The sequence below is a fragment of the Trypanosoma rangeli genome, assembly GCF_003719475.1.
Source record: "Trypanosoma rangeli strain AM80 chromosome Unknown Tra_15.4_contig_00001, whole genome shotgun sequence".
Taxonomy (NCBI): domain Eukaryota; phylum Euglenozoa; class Kinetoplastea; order Trypanosomatida; family Trypanosomatidae; genus Trypanosoma; species Trypanosoma rangeli.
In genome coordinates, this window is record NW_021705745.1 from 96,386 (window position 1) to 109,210 (window position 12,825).

Consider the following 12,825-nt stretch of genomic DNA (forward strand, 5'->3'; position numbering starts at 1 on the left):
CAGCAAGAACTTACACCAGATGAACTTGCAGAGACACTTATGTCTTTTGCACGAGTAGGTCTTGCAAAGTACAACATTTTTGAGGAACTTACATTGCGTGCACTTGCTATGGCGCCTACTAGTCCGCTCATGCCGTTAGCTCATATAACTGTGGCGTACGCTATTGTGGGCTGCCGCCATGAAGAACTTTTTTCGATTATTGCGGATCGTTTTGTGAACCAAAAAGCAGACATACCTGCAGTGACCATCGCGTCTGTGCTCAGTGCCTTTGCCTCTATTGGTATCCGCAATGATCGACTATTTATTGAGTCTATCCCACGAGTGCGTCATGTTGGTCAATATGGAACTCCCAAAGACATTGCAAATGTGGTTTACGCCTATGCGCAGGTTGGGTTGTGGCATTATAAGCTGTTTGTGCGATTGGCAGATCGTGCCATTCAATTACGTGGCGAATTTCGATGCGACCACCTTGCACGTCTGCTGGAGGCGTACGCACGTGTGGATATGCGCTACGAAAAGCTTTTTGTTGAATTTTCTCCACGCGTCCAGACCATTGCGCACTTGCTGACAGCCGGAGAGCTGACAAGGATTGTTACCGCTTACGCAAAGGTACGTATACCCGATGTTGGGATCTTTAACGCTTGCGGTGATCGTGCAGTGGAAGTGGCGAATTCGTTCGAGCCGGATGAGGCGCAGCAGGTATTGATAGCTTTTCGATCGACAAGGAACAATCATGATGGCTTAATGGCATCCTTTGCAAAGAACTTCCCAGAGGTTGTGGCGGCACTGCCGCCGATGGAAGCGGAAGCGGGGGAGGGAGCTGCCACTGCAGCGCAGGGAAAGGACGAGGAAGTAGAGGGAGAAGGCGTCCGCATCGGCGTCGTTGGCGCGTAAAGAAAAGGGTGGCATATTTGTTGAGCTTCTTTTGATGGGTGTTTAGTCACATTTAGTGAATTGCATTTATTGGCTGGCTGTTGCCGTTGTTTGTTGTGGCAGAAGCGGGGATGGACGGCGTGCGGTGCGTGAGTGCTAATCGGACGATTCTGCCTTGTGTGCTTCCGTTAACTGCTGGAAGAGAGGGAAGAAGAGAAATTGTAAAAAAGTGTGATTGTTGGCCCAGTTCCCAAAGCACCTCCCGTGTTTCTTGCCTGCGGCTGGTTTTTATGTTCCTCGATCATTCTTGCTGTTTGTTGGTTTATTATTATTATTATTTTTCTGTTCATTATTATTAACTGCTGGGCTCTCTATTAACTCGGATACACTGATCCACATCTTGTTAACTACACCCCTCTCGTTTCCCCCAATGTTTTTTTTTTGTATCCCTCTCTTTCTCTCTCTCTCGCTCTCTTGTTTGGTAGTGCGTTTGTGCAGTGTCTGGCTGACGTGGGCGTGGGAAGCGTAAGGCGTGCCAGCAATCCATATGAGGTGCGGTACTGAGAAGAAGTTGAAGGCCAAACAAAGGCGTCCCGTTGCGGTGGCTCGGTTTCTGAACATGATTTCGCTGGACGACCGTCATGCGGCGACAAATGCGCTGCTTCTTCTAGGACTGCATGCGTACAAACAGGCTATCGCGGAGGCACCTGCGGAGCTTCATATGCTGCGCTCCGTTGTGGACACGTTGCTCAGAAACGGGGACGACAATGAGTCTAGGCCTAAGACGGAGGAGATGAAAGTGAATAATGACGAAAAAGTGAACGACACATGTGTGACGTGCAAGCTGCATTTGTTGGGTAATGCCAAAATGGTGCTTCCTCTCCATTCACCCCTGGGCGACGTTACGGCACCGCTAGCGTCATCGTCGTATGGAGAAAAGTTCACGAAGGTTATTGGTGTGAAACACGAAATGGGATCAAGTAACAGTGTCAGTGCCACCACCAGACTACTGCCTAAGGAAGAAACACCACAGTCAAAAGTAGAATTGGCTCCAATTGATATTCAAGGAATACCCAATATGGGGTATTTTCACTCAGCGAGTTTAAGTGGGGGCTGTTACCGTTGTAGTTTTAGCTGTAGTTGTAGCAATAGTAGTTTTGGGGCCGCAACTACTGTAAACAAAAAGAGATCGTCCCAGTACCTGGCCTTGGATTATATATTGAACGAGGCCTTTAAAAATGTCGTGCTGCCCTGGTTTAGGGCCAATGGTGCAGAGGCAATGGGAAGCTCAGCGCTCGGATCCACCAGTGCGTTTGTGGAGAATGACAGGTCAACCAAACAAGATTCTATGCCCCACAATGTTGGCGAGAGTGATGGTGACGAGCAGCGTAATTTGGCTGATCCCATGGTTAATGACTCCGTCAACAGCACAGTCGTCCCTCCTTCTTTGTACGGAGGCGATCAATACTATTCACTGGGGTTTCTCCAACAGGTAATTAGGCACATTGAGGACACCCGTGGGGCAAGGGAGAATGTCATTGTGGTTGCGTCTTCCATTCCACAGTCTATGGCTGCCTACACGCTTCACACCAGTTTTGCCGACCTCTATTTAGGTTTACTGGCCTCCTACCATTTCTCATTCAAGGATGACAAGAACACATTGCACAACCATGCGCAATAGTATCTTTCATTCGTTTACTTTTGTTGTGTTGCGGGTTCCTCATGCTTTTTACTTTTTAATGTGTATTCACCACTTACCTGCTGCCGAGAACAAGGGATACAAAAAGCGATCTTGCGGGATTAGGCATTGCAAATGCTTTTTTTTTTGTTTCGTTTTGGTTTTGCCTTTTTGCAACGTCAATGTATGTGTGTTTGTGTGTATGTGTTTGTATACGAATTTGCAAGAACAACACAGTCCTAAACAGCTGCACAGGGAAAGATGCCTGAGGGTGCTCCAGTAGGTGGATCCAGCACCCACAGTCTAACGTTTGTCACTGGCAACGATGGAAAACGCAAAGAAGTGCAAGCATGTCTTGAGGGGTACGTCGTTGTTGAGAATATCAAGTTAGATCTTACCGAGATACAAAGCAACTCGGTATTTGAAATCAGCAGAAATAAAGCACTCAGAGCATACGAAATTGTCAAACGTCCAGTACTAGTGGAAGACACCGCGCTCCACTTTGACGCACTGGGAGGGCTACCAGGTCCGTATATTAAGTGGTTTCTTGAAAGTATGTCTCCTGTAGGGCTTACCAAACTTTTGAAAGGGTTCGACACTCGGCGGGCGTACGCTCTCTGCGTCTTTACCTACTGCGCGGGAGCGGATATGGTGCTGCAGTTTGAGGGGCGATGCGACGGCACGATTGTGGAGTCACCTCGCGGGAAGCATGGCTTTGGCTGGGACTCTGTCTTTGAACCGGACGAGGGTGGTGGGCAAACCTATGCGGAAATGCTGGTCAATAAGAAGAACCAAATATCACACCGTGCAAGGGCCCTTGTGGCGTTAAAAGCGTACTTTTGTCACTAATTGTCTTGTATTTTTGGCCTTACTGTTGTTTTTTCTATCCCAATGGCATGTACGCCGTCTTATCCTTCAGTCTGCGTATATAGGATAGGTGCGCCTGTCCGTTGCTGTGTACTGCGGGTAGATGTTGTTTGCTTTTTTGTGGAGGTAGCTAGGGACGTTTTCCGCTAGGAGGGGATGCACACACAATTAGCTACAGCAAGAAGGGGAAACTAGGACGGTGACGCTCAAAGAAGAAACATGCATTACGGCTCTTTTCGTCACGCCCCTACTGCAAGTGGGACTCTGCTTTATTTTGCGCAGAGTTCTGCAACGCTCCTCAACACGCGTACAAACACAAGCTCTGCATGGAAATGCACAAGACAGAGCTTCATGCATTAACCGTCACGGTGATGACTGACGACGCCGTGGCCACTTACGGCATGTAATGAGACGTTGGTTGTTTGCTGTTATTCTTGCTGCTGCAGTTTTTTTTCTTTTTTAGCATTCCCACTTTCCGCTCTCTCTAATATGTGCCTTGTTTTTGTCCAGTTTTGTTTTGACTCACTATTGGCTTCTTTACTTTCCTGGGGGCATGTGCGTAACTGCCCTTCTTTCTGAACGCGGGCAGACCCTCGCCCAAATCAACAAGGAAAGAATTGCGGCCGAACGTTGGGGGGAGCGAAAGAGAAGAGTGACAAAAAAAAAGCGATAGGGGCGTGTGCATCACATCGACAGGACGGAGAAAAGTAATGTTTTCTGTATGTATGATGCAGCCGAAAGTGCGGAACCAGCGTGGTCTAGGGTCAACGTGGACGGTGCCGAGCAGTTCCGGAGACAAAGGACGGACTACGGTAGTAGCGTCCTCCGATGGCGGCAGCCAGAGAGCTCGACAGCGATCACTCGAACTGCTCCGCCCACCGCCCATTCAATTACCAAAGTGAAGGTGCGGTGTACGGAAAGCATATATATATATATATACATATATATATATATATGACGGTCTCTGCCCGGTGTTTTCAGTTTTAGTTTTTTTCTTTGATAGCTTTGGAGTGTAATCACGTAATCTTTTTATGGTTCTATGGGGAAGAAAATTAGTGAGGAGTTGGTCAAGAGTGGCGGGGTAGTGTGAGTAATGCTTACTGTCCCGACTGCTGTTAGCAATCAGATTAATCTGGAACGACCTTTTTTTTTTGCAAATTTATTTGAAGATTCTACTTTTTTTCGCATAGTTGTCTTTAATTGATATGACTGTTTTCGTGTGTTCTTTACCGCATCTGCATTTATTGCTTGGGGTTGGGGTGAAGCGAGGAACGTGACGAGCAAAAGACGTTTTGTTTCTGCTTTATTTTCTTGTTGCCGAGTCCACTGTTTGCCTACAAAGATAGAGAGAAAAGTGAGTTTTTCCATGTGAACGAGAAAAACTGAAAAATTATGAGAGTAATAGGAAAACAAAAAAAAAGCGGGAACAGAGAAAATATGACGTTTACACGCGCACAAGGAACGGATGAAGGGCCCTGCCTAACATGCAAGGCCATGAACAGAGTGAGTTTGCTAAACGGGAGTCAGGGGGATAACTAAAAATAAAAATGACGAACAATACCAATGATGTTTCTCTCTCTGTATATATATATATATATATATCTGTCCGTGTCCGTGTGCGTTTTGGGCATCGTCCCCACCTTAAGGTATACTCCCGCAATTTATTTGAGAAAAAGTGCGATAAAAATGTGGCTTTGCTGCGGCATGCGGTGTGGGCTGAGGTCTCTTATCATGCTGTGCCTCCTACTGCTGTTTGTGGCTGCAAGGGTTGGCACAGCTTCGTTTGTGGCAGAGTGGAATCCAGAAACCGCGGTGGACGAAGAGACATACTCGGCCCAGCTGGCCGCGCTGCCGCAGTTTGATGCCACGGGCTGGACGAAGAAAGCTGATTCCCGCTGCGGCGTCGAACCTGCTTTCCCCGTCAACCGGCAAGTACTTGTAAAGGTGCAGACAGCCACGGGGGAGCGTCAATTTGTGCTGTATATTCCTGCGTCCTACACGCGACGTGGCAACTCAAAGGTTGCACTTCAACTTCTTTTTCATGGGCTAAGTGACAGCTGTGGCGGCTTTTTGAACGCCACCGGCCTTGTGGAGTACGCAGACCGAGATGGATTCATCGTGGCAAGCCTCTGCGGCTCTCGTGGACTTGTCGGCGTCGGGTGGAACTCCGGCACGTGCTGCGGATTCCTAGTGCCCGATCGCCCTGACGACTTTGAATTTACCGAGAAGGTTCTCGATGTTGTCGCTGCCGGTGCGTGCATCGACCGGACAAAGGTGATGGCGGTTGGTTTCAGCAATGGGGCCATGATGGCAGAAGTGCTTGGTTGCGAGAAACCAAAGTTGATCCGCGCAGTTGCGTCAGTCGGTGGTATTGTGGAGTTGCGCCCCGGCAATGAGGCCGGTCTTGAGGTATGTGGCCGTGACATTCGCTCCGACAACCCTGATGGCCGCCGTCCAAGCATTTTGATGGTGCACGGCAACCTAGACCTCATTGTTCCCGTGATTGGCAACAAACTACTGGGATTCCCACCTCTGAAGGATAATGTTGCTGCCTGGGCAAGCTTCAATGGATGCGGCGCAAATGCCAATGTCACCTTGAATGTAACCAAGTACACAAACGAAGTTTATACGGACTGCGACAGTGCAGCCGCGGCCTCGGAGCCTCGCATGCGGCGTTATCTGTTTCGTGCAAGAAACGTCGTTAAGGGGCGCCTTACAGGTCTTAACATGGCTTCTCTTGGCCACTCCATTGTTGAGGTTGTGCATGCACTTTACGCCGGCCATTCTTGGCCAGAGGACGGGGAATTTTCGACAAGAAACTACATTTACGAGTTTGGTAAAAGAGTGTTCTCAAGTTACTAAGTGGAAAATATTTTGGATAGAGGATTTTTTTTTAACGTTAGGATATGTATTTTGTTATTTTGCCTTTCTTTTGCGTCCCTGCGTAAGTGTTCGTGGGCACTGATGCCTCTCCGTGTGCCACTCTACTCTTTCGATCAAGACGAATTTGTATCTACGTTTCCAGGCGCAGATGTCACTCCGGAAGGTACACAAGGAGGGGAAAGAGGATGTCTAGGGCAAAGCGTTGTGTGCATCATAAATATATGATGCCTTTGTGTTGTTGTTTTCATGTGGGCTTTGTCAAGTTAACCCGTCTGAGCAACGGATTTTATGTCGATGCAGAAGGGATAATAGCGTCAGCAGCGGCATGAAAACCTTTTTTTTTTTTATTCTTCTTTATTTTTTTTTTATTTTCTTGTGACTGATGAGCCACCGGCATACACAAACACACAAACAGCGCTCAGCTGCAAACAAGAGAGGATGCCCAAGTCGAAGCGTGCCAAGATTGTTCCGCTCACAAAGACGCGTGCCAAGACGCGGGACGACAAGGACAAGCTCATCAGCCGCATTCGCGACGCCCTTGACGAATACACGGACGTGTACACCTTCGCGCTGTCAAATGTGCGGACAAACATTTTGCAGCAGATCCGCGAGGAGCGCAAGGGCGACAGCTGTCTTTTCCTTGGCAACAATAAGTTGATTATGATTGCACTTGGCCGTGACGAGGAAAGCTCACAGCGACCGAATCTGTACAAGCTGTGCAAGTTTATTGTGGGTTCCTGCGGCCTGCTTTTCACGAGGCTGCCAAAGAAGGAGGTGAAAAGTTATTTTGCCTCTGTTGGCGCGCAGGTGTACGCCCGCACTGGGCAAACGGCAACGAGTTCACTCGTGCTACGCGCCGGGATTCTGTCACAGTTCCCACACAGCATGTTCGACCACCTCTCTAAGCTTGGCCTACCCATAAAGCTTGACAAGGGCGCCATTGTTCTCCTGCAGGACACCACCGTATGCGAGCCCAACGACACCCTCAGTGCAGAGGCGGCCCAGTTGCTGAGGTTGTTTGGCGTACAGTCGGCGGAGTTTAGGATTGACCTGACGGCGCACTGGGCAAACGGCGTCGCCAGCAGGGTTGGCGGCAAGAAGGAGGAGAAAGTAAGTGCACAGGACTAGGTTGTTACTCCTCGATAGACACATCATAATGCGATGAAGACTGACCCCACACAACCAAAACAACAACCCACAACAGCACCGACAAAAAAAAAAAGCGGATTGAGGAGAGAAAGAAGAATGCGTGGAATGTTTCATTTTTTTTTTCCTCTGTAAAGGAAAAGTTTAACTCACTGCGTATTGTCAACGATTAAGAGAAGAACTGGAGCTGACCGGCACGTGAACAGTGAGCGGGAGGAAGAGTGTATGCCGTACGTGGGTGGTAAAGAGTCCGTTACGTCGCCCGTGTAAAAAAAAAAAACAGCAACAACAACCGTAATGAAAGAAATAAAAAACATCAAAAGTAACGACTAGAAAGAGTATGAGTGTCGCTGTTGCGATTCGCACATCCCTTCGTGGCTCCAATTTGCCTCGCTATTATTTGTGTAATCTGTTTTTTTTTTTTTCCACCGCTCCAAGTACACGAAACGAAAGGCTGGGGGCGGGAGAGGAATCACATCTGCGGCTGAGGGAAAGGCCCAAGAATAAGACAATCATCTCGCGTCTGGGGGTAGTAGTGTATTACAGTGAAGCGGGAAGGGAGGACCCAACATTGAGGACGGTTTTTTTTTTGTTGTTGTACCTTCCGCTGCAATCCAGCAACGTCAAAAGCAAAACAAAAATAATCATCATAAAACGCACCACGGTAAAAGGCAGGACGATTGAAAGTAAGCACCCAAAGAGATAAATCGGAGGCGATGGGGGACAAGGCGGCACATGCGGAGTACGAGCTGCGGAACAATGTGCTTCTCAAGGCGATCCGGCCTGGTGGACTTCTCTACGATTATGTTGAAAATGGTCCGGTGGAGGTGCTGTGTGCCCCACAGCAGTCCTTCTTGGAGTCAAGTGGTATTGCATTGTACCTGCGTCTCCCGCCACCTCCCTCTGGCAACTCAACTACCATTACCGCAACACTCACCGTGGGCGAGCAAGACGTGGTTTTGACACCAGAGCAGCATCAGAAAATAGCGCGCATCACTCGTGAAGCATTCCTTGATTATCATCTTATGCACTTTGATAGTGTTGCCTCCCCCGCCTTTGTGACGATTCGGGGGCAGCGCGGGGAGTTTTCTGTGGATCTGCAGAGTGTCGCGCGCTACGGACGCATTGGAGCTTCCGAAGTGATTTGTGATATGAGTCCTTTTCTTGAGCCCAACGACACCTCTGTTACCGAGTTCCATCCGTGTAAATTACACATTTTTGTGATTGCCAAGGCGCTAATGGATGAGGAGGAACTGCATAATACGCTTTCAGATTTGCAACGGGCTCTGCTTCCAAAGGAGCGGACTGTGATGGTGCGGCTTCAGGGCGATCAGACGCGCTGCGTGGAAGGTGCCACGGAGCCGAGACATTTGAAGGATCACTTTTCTCGAGAGGCCATTTCCAACTATCGCCGTGCCGTGGCGAAGGATAATGATGTATGCTTCAAGGAGTTTCAGGATCTTATGCGACTTCCTGCGTGTGCACCGGTTGCCAAAACGATTTCTAACTTTGTGGAAACCATCCAGCAACGAGAGGCGCCACTCTTTGACAATGCCGATCTAAAGAGGGCAACTTCGTTTTGTTTAGATCAATGCAAAAGGATACCTCTTTTTGAAAAAGATGCATCAAAGCTTCATATTGCGGCAGAAGGCTTTGAAACCTATATAATGTCGAAACTCTACTGGCGTGCCTTTGACGTGCATCCTGAGGAACGGGAGCGCAACAAGGAGTTACAGGATAAATTACTTCACTTGTCTCCGCTTGTGAAGGCTGAGCAACTGGACGCATTGGAGGAGGTCGAGAAACATCCTCTGTGGGATCAGGCCATGTTTGAGCTGGAAGGCATGAATATTTTTAAAACGCCTCGTGAGAAATTGTGTTGTGCCGTTCGAGCTTGTGGTGGACTCACAAAGGCAGTTTCCTCCGCTCTCATGCATAAAGGAAAAGGCGTTGACAGGACCAGCAATAGTACAGGCAGTGAGGTGAATTCCGTCGCATGTGGGGCTGATGAATTTCTTCCGTGTTTTATGCTGCTAGTTCTCCGCGCCTCTCCTAGGGACTATTATTTGAATGTGCAGTATGTGAAACGGTTCCGCGACAGCGACCTCATCACACTGCAGGAAAGTTACTGCCTCGCGAATTTGGAGTCGGCCGCGGAGTTTTGGCTTTCGTACACCAACTCTTTACCATGCCAAGGTCCGTCCAGCAGCCCCCCCACTCCACCAGCGACGATTATTGAGGATCTCTTTCTCTCACCTGTCACCGCTGATCCCCCAGGGCAACCCATTGAAAAGGATGAAGTGTACACCGTGCCGCAGCAATTGGGGGCGTCATCTAGGCAGCACTTGGCTCCACTTGTTGAAGAAGAATCTCTTACCTTGGGGAATGAGTTGAGTGTCGCATTGGATGGCGGGCAGGAGGGTATCAACGTGGCGAAGTTGTTGTTGGAGGAGGGTAAATCGTTTGACAACCTTACTGTGGTGGAGCTGCGTGCAATTGTTGGGGAGGCACGGCTTTTGTTGGCTGAGAAACATAAATTGGCGCGGACTGTGAAGGAGTCGTCAGAGTGAGAGTAGTTTAAACCTGTTTGGTTTTTGTTTTTGCTTTCATCTACATCTTCTTTTATCTGTTTTGAGTGGGTTGTGCTTCTTGCTATTGCCCACGTCGTCCGGTAGATATTTGTGTCCATGTTGTTGTTGTTGGCCTTTGTCGATGATGTGGTATGTGAGTGGTGTATACGCGTGTCTGAGGGGGCATGATGCTTCTTCTTTGTTTATCCATTACGTGGATGTACTCGTTGCTGAGTTTATCTTAAATTTTGTTGAATTGTTGTTGTTTTTACCCCTTCTCCATTCCTGTTCATTACAGGTGTGCCCGTCTGTGTGTGTTGTTGCCGCAGCGTTTGGCTACCGTTGTTCCTGCTTTATGTACTGTCTGACGTCTCTCTGTTCTCTTGTGTGTTTTTTTTTTTGGTGCGAAGAGGAAACACGATTCGACGTCTTTGTCTACATCCCTTAACACTCCTCTGCGCCACACGAAGAGGAATGTCCTCGGCCCAAGTTGAGGAGTTGGAGAGGCGTGCCACCGCTGCTGAGTTGGCCATTGAAGAGCTCAAAAAGAGCATGCATGCGCAGCCGCTTGGCAATGGTGATAACAATGCGGGATTGGAGTCACGTCTTCGTGAACTCTTGAAATTAATGGAGGAGGACCGTCTGGAATGTGAAGTGATTCGTGCCAAGCGGGATGAGTTAAAGGAGGAGAATGAGCGGCTGAGGTCGCAGGTTCTGAAACATGAGTACCGCATCAAGCATCTTCTTCGAACAATTAACGACATTGAGACAGGGAAGCAGCATAATGAGCGCTCATAAAAAATTTCTACAATCTCCCTTTGCAGATATACTACAAGGGGAAGAAGGAAGAGCGGGGAGAAGCAACTTGTATTCTGTGACTGTTGTGGATGTGAGTAAAGAGAAGCGGTGCGTTTATCTACGTTTAAGATGCCGGGATTATTCCCTTTTTACATTACGTAGTTCTCCTTTTTACCACCCCTAATATATCTCTGTGGTACGGTCAATGGGCTGTCATATTCCCTAATTAAGAATTACCTCTGCTCCTTTCTATATTTTTTTTTTCCTCTTGACTTATGCATCGCCTTTTTTTTTTTACTTCTGTTTTTTTCTATTTGTCCTGCCTGTACCGCTCACACGCTGCTCTGCGGACGTAGGGGAAGCCCAGAACGCAAAGGGAGGAAAACCAATCATAATGATAATCAAGTGAGGGGGCACTGGTGACAACTGCCTTGTGAGTGTTTGTGGGTTTCACTCCGTATTGCGTCCTGTAGGAAGCAAAATGAAGGGGCTGCTTACTTCAATGTGGACCTTACACCACGGCATTGTGTCTTGACAGAAACGAAGGAGCGCTTGACCAGACTAAGTGAAGAAGGCAAGTAAAAAGAGGCGAAAAAAAATAATTTATCAGCCAAAGGGAAAGGAGTTTGTGCTGAGGAAGGAACAAGTTGCCTGGAATTAGTTGCGAAAAGGGAGAAGAAATGGAGAGAGCCAAGAAAAAAGGCACTGACAGGAAAAAGTTAAAGCGGTAAAAGAGGGGGTTGGGGGGGAGAGGAAACAAGAACAAGCGAGGCAGAAAATAGGCACACAACCCTCCTCCTACCCCCCAAAAAAAAAGACAACAACAACAACAATGGAGAGCATTCGACGTAAGCCAGTAATCTTCTGCCGTTCTCTCTGCTTTATTTGTGTTGTGTATATTTTTTTGTTTGTGTGTGCGTGTGTTTCTGCCGCAGAATATGCACCAGCGAATGTATGTGCTTTTTCTGACAATACTTCTGTGTGCACCCTTTTTTAAAATTTGTAGTTTCCGATTTTATTTTATTTTTCATTTTATATCCAGGTGGTGTTTTATATCGCCCATTTCTTTTGATCGCTACTCCGTCTCAGTGTGCGTCTGCCTCTGTATTTTTGGTGGGGCAGTGGTGGCAGTTTTTGTGTGAAGTTTATGTTTGTTGGATTTGATTGCTGCTGGACAGGGGGACTTCCTCATCCCTCACTAACACACCGGCTCGCCTATTGTGTTGCGGCTGCGTGTGGAAGAAGAACGGACAAGCAGAGAGCAGTAGGCGTCATTTCCCAGGTGCCAAGCAAAAAGATGAGGGCCAGTCAGCACGTTGCCTGTGAATAACCGAGTGTGGGAAGAAGCGAGGGCAAAAAAAAAAGCGCGGGGCAAGTTGCCTTGAGTTCGATTCAAAGAGCCGCAGTCACCAGAGAAGGAGGAAGTAAAGCTTTCAACAAATCCACAAGAGGGAGAAGATTGTGTGTATAGACTCATATTTTTTTTTTTTTTCATATATCAGTTGCGTGGTTGAGTGCTCCTTTTCTCACAGATTTGCGTTTCTCGTGTTTCACACCCGCACGGTTCTTATACTTGTGTGGCTGGAGGGGGGGAAAAGCGAGTCGGAGAAGGGGAAGAGTAATAAGAAAGGAGAGGTACAGTGAGGAAGGAATATAAGGGGTCACCTTTTGGTCACATCGTTGCCTTCTCTTTTTTTTTCCTTTTTTTGGGTTGTTAATTGCAAAGCTTCTCTATTTATACCCGTTCTTTCTTCTTTTTGCTTGCCTTTTCTTCTGTTCAATCCATTGCCTCCTCCTGCGTTACGCTTCGTTGCTGTTACTATTGTTACTTTGTTTGTTTGTTTATTTTGTATTACCTGTCAAAACACCGGCATTAGTATCCTGCGGCTACTCAGAAAATAGGACGGTGGTGGTGCTGTCTCGGACCCCCAACACTTACAGGCACGGTACAGTACCACTCTCCATATTTTTCTCTCTATTTTGCGTGGCTGGACTTGGGCGGAGCCCAAC

At 47.9% G+C, this 12,825-nt stretch overlaps 8 protein-coding genes across 8 annotated transcripts in view, besides 10 other annotated features; all 8 read left to right on the forward strand.

Annotated features, from left to right (window-relative positions):
- TraAM80_00043 (uncharacterized protein) overlaps positions 1–58 on the forward strand; it is a gene marked incomplete at both ends in the record, with an annotated part of 2,070 nt that extends 2,012 nt beyond the window's left edge. Inside the window, one exon of the mRNA XM_029377138.1 lies at positions 1–58. This exon is cut by the window's left edge and continues 2,012 nt beyond it. Coding sequence (XP_029243028.1) covers positions 1–58 — 58 coding nt within the window.
- A 50-nt stretch (positions 59–108) lies between these two features.
- On the forward strand, positions 109–894 carry TraAM80_00044 (uncharacterized protein; the record flags this gene model as incomplete). Its single annotated transcript, XM_029377139.1, has 1 exon — positions 109–894. One exon carries the CDS (start codon positions 109–111, stop codon positions 892–894), a length of 786 nt encoding a protein of 261 aa, XP_029243029.1.
- Positions 895–1,195: 301 nt separating this feature from the next.
- Positions 1,196–1,231: a microsatellite.
- Positions 1,232–1,319: 88 nt separating this feature from the next.
- Positions 1,320–1,348: a microsatellite.
- A 72-nt stretch (positions 1,349–1,420) lies between these two features.
- TraAM80_00045 (putative serine/threonine protein kinase, putative,protein kinase) lies at positions 1,421–2,554 on the forward strand (the record flags this gene model as incomplete). The annotated part of the gene is made up of 1 exon (XM_029377140.1): positions 1,421–2,554. One exon carries the CDS (start codon positions 1,421–1,423, stop codon positions 2,552–2,554), a length of 1,134 nt encoding a protein of 377 aa, XP_029243030.1.
- Positions 2,555–2,734: 180 nt separating this feature from the next.
- Positions 2,735–2,766: a microsatellite.
- Positions 2,767–2,812: 46 nt separating this feature from the next.
- On the forward strand, positions 2,813–3,400 carry TraAM80_00046 (Inosine triphosphate pyrophosphatase family protein; the record flags this gene model as incomplete). The annotated part of the gene is made up of 1 exon (XM_029377141.1): positions 2,813–3,400. One exon carries the CDS (start codon positions 2,813–2,815, stop codon positions 3,398–3,400), a length of 588 nt encoding a protein of 195 aa, XP_029243031.1.
- A 940-nt stretch (positions 3,401–4,340) lies between these two features.
- Positions 4,341–4,374: a microsatellite.
- Positions 4,375–4,999: 625 nt separating this feature from the next.
- Positions 5,000–5,020: a microsatellite.
- Positions 5,021–5,122: 102 nt separating this feature from the next.
- On the forward strand, positions 5,123–6,280 carry TraAM80_00047 (putative CDC16; the record flags this gene model as incomplete). The annotated part of the gene is made up of 1 exon (XM_029377142.1): positions 5,123–6,280. The coding sequence occupies one exon, from the start codon at positions 5,123–5,125 to the stop codon at positions 6,278–6,280; it is 1,158 nt and encodes a 385-aa protein (XP_029243032.1).
- Positions 6,281–6,635: 355 nt separating this feature from the next.
- Positions 6,636–6,676: a microsatellite.
- A 63-nt stretch (positions 6,677–6,739) lies between these two features.
- TraAM80_00048 (60S acidic ribosomal protein) lies at positions 6,740–7,429 on the forward strand (the record flags this gene model as incomplete). The annotated part of the gene is made up of 1 exon (XM_029377143.1): positions 6,740–7,429. The coding sequence occupies one exon, from the start codon at positions 6,740–6,742 to the stop codon at positions 7,427–7,429; it is 690 nt and encodes a 229-aa protein (XP_029243033.1).
- Positions 7,430–7,479: 50 nt separating this feature from the next.
- Positions 7,480–7,523: a microsatellite.
- Positions 7,524–8,163: 640 nt separating this feature from the next.
- On the forward strand, positions 8,164–10,017 carry TraAM80_00049 (putative MCAK-like kinesin; the record flags this gene model as incomplete). Its single annotated transcript, XM_029377144.1, has 1 exon — positions 8,164–10,017. The coding sequence occupies one exon, from the start codon at positions 8,164–8,166 to the stop codon at positions 10,015–10,017; it is 1,854 nt and encodes a 617-aa protein (XP_029243034.1).
- Positions 10,018–10,491: 474 nt separating this feature from the next.
- TraAM80_00050 (uncharacterized protein) lies at positions 10,492–10,815 on the forward strand (the record flags this gene model as incomplete). The annotated part of the gene is made up of 1 exon (XM_029377145.1): positions 10,492–10,815. The coding sequence occupies one exon, from the start codon at positions 10,492–10,494 to the stop codon at positions 10,813–10,815; it is 324 nt and encodes a 107-aa protein (XP_029243035.1).
- An 806-nt stretch (positions 10,816–11,621) lies between these two features.
- Positions 11,622–11,648: a microsatellite.
- Positions 11,649–11,701: 53 nt separating this feature from the next.
- Positions 11,702–11,739: a microsatellite.
- An 898-nt stretch (positions 11,740–12,637) lies between these two features.
- Positions 12,638–12,663: a microsatellite.
- Positions 12,664–12,825: the final 162 nt, after the last annotated feature.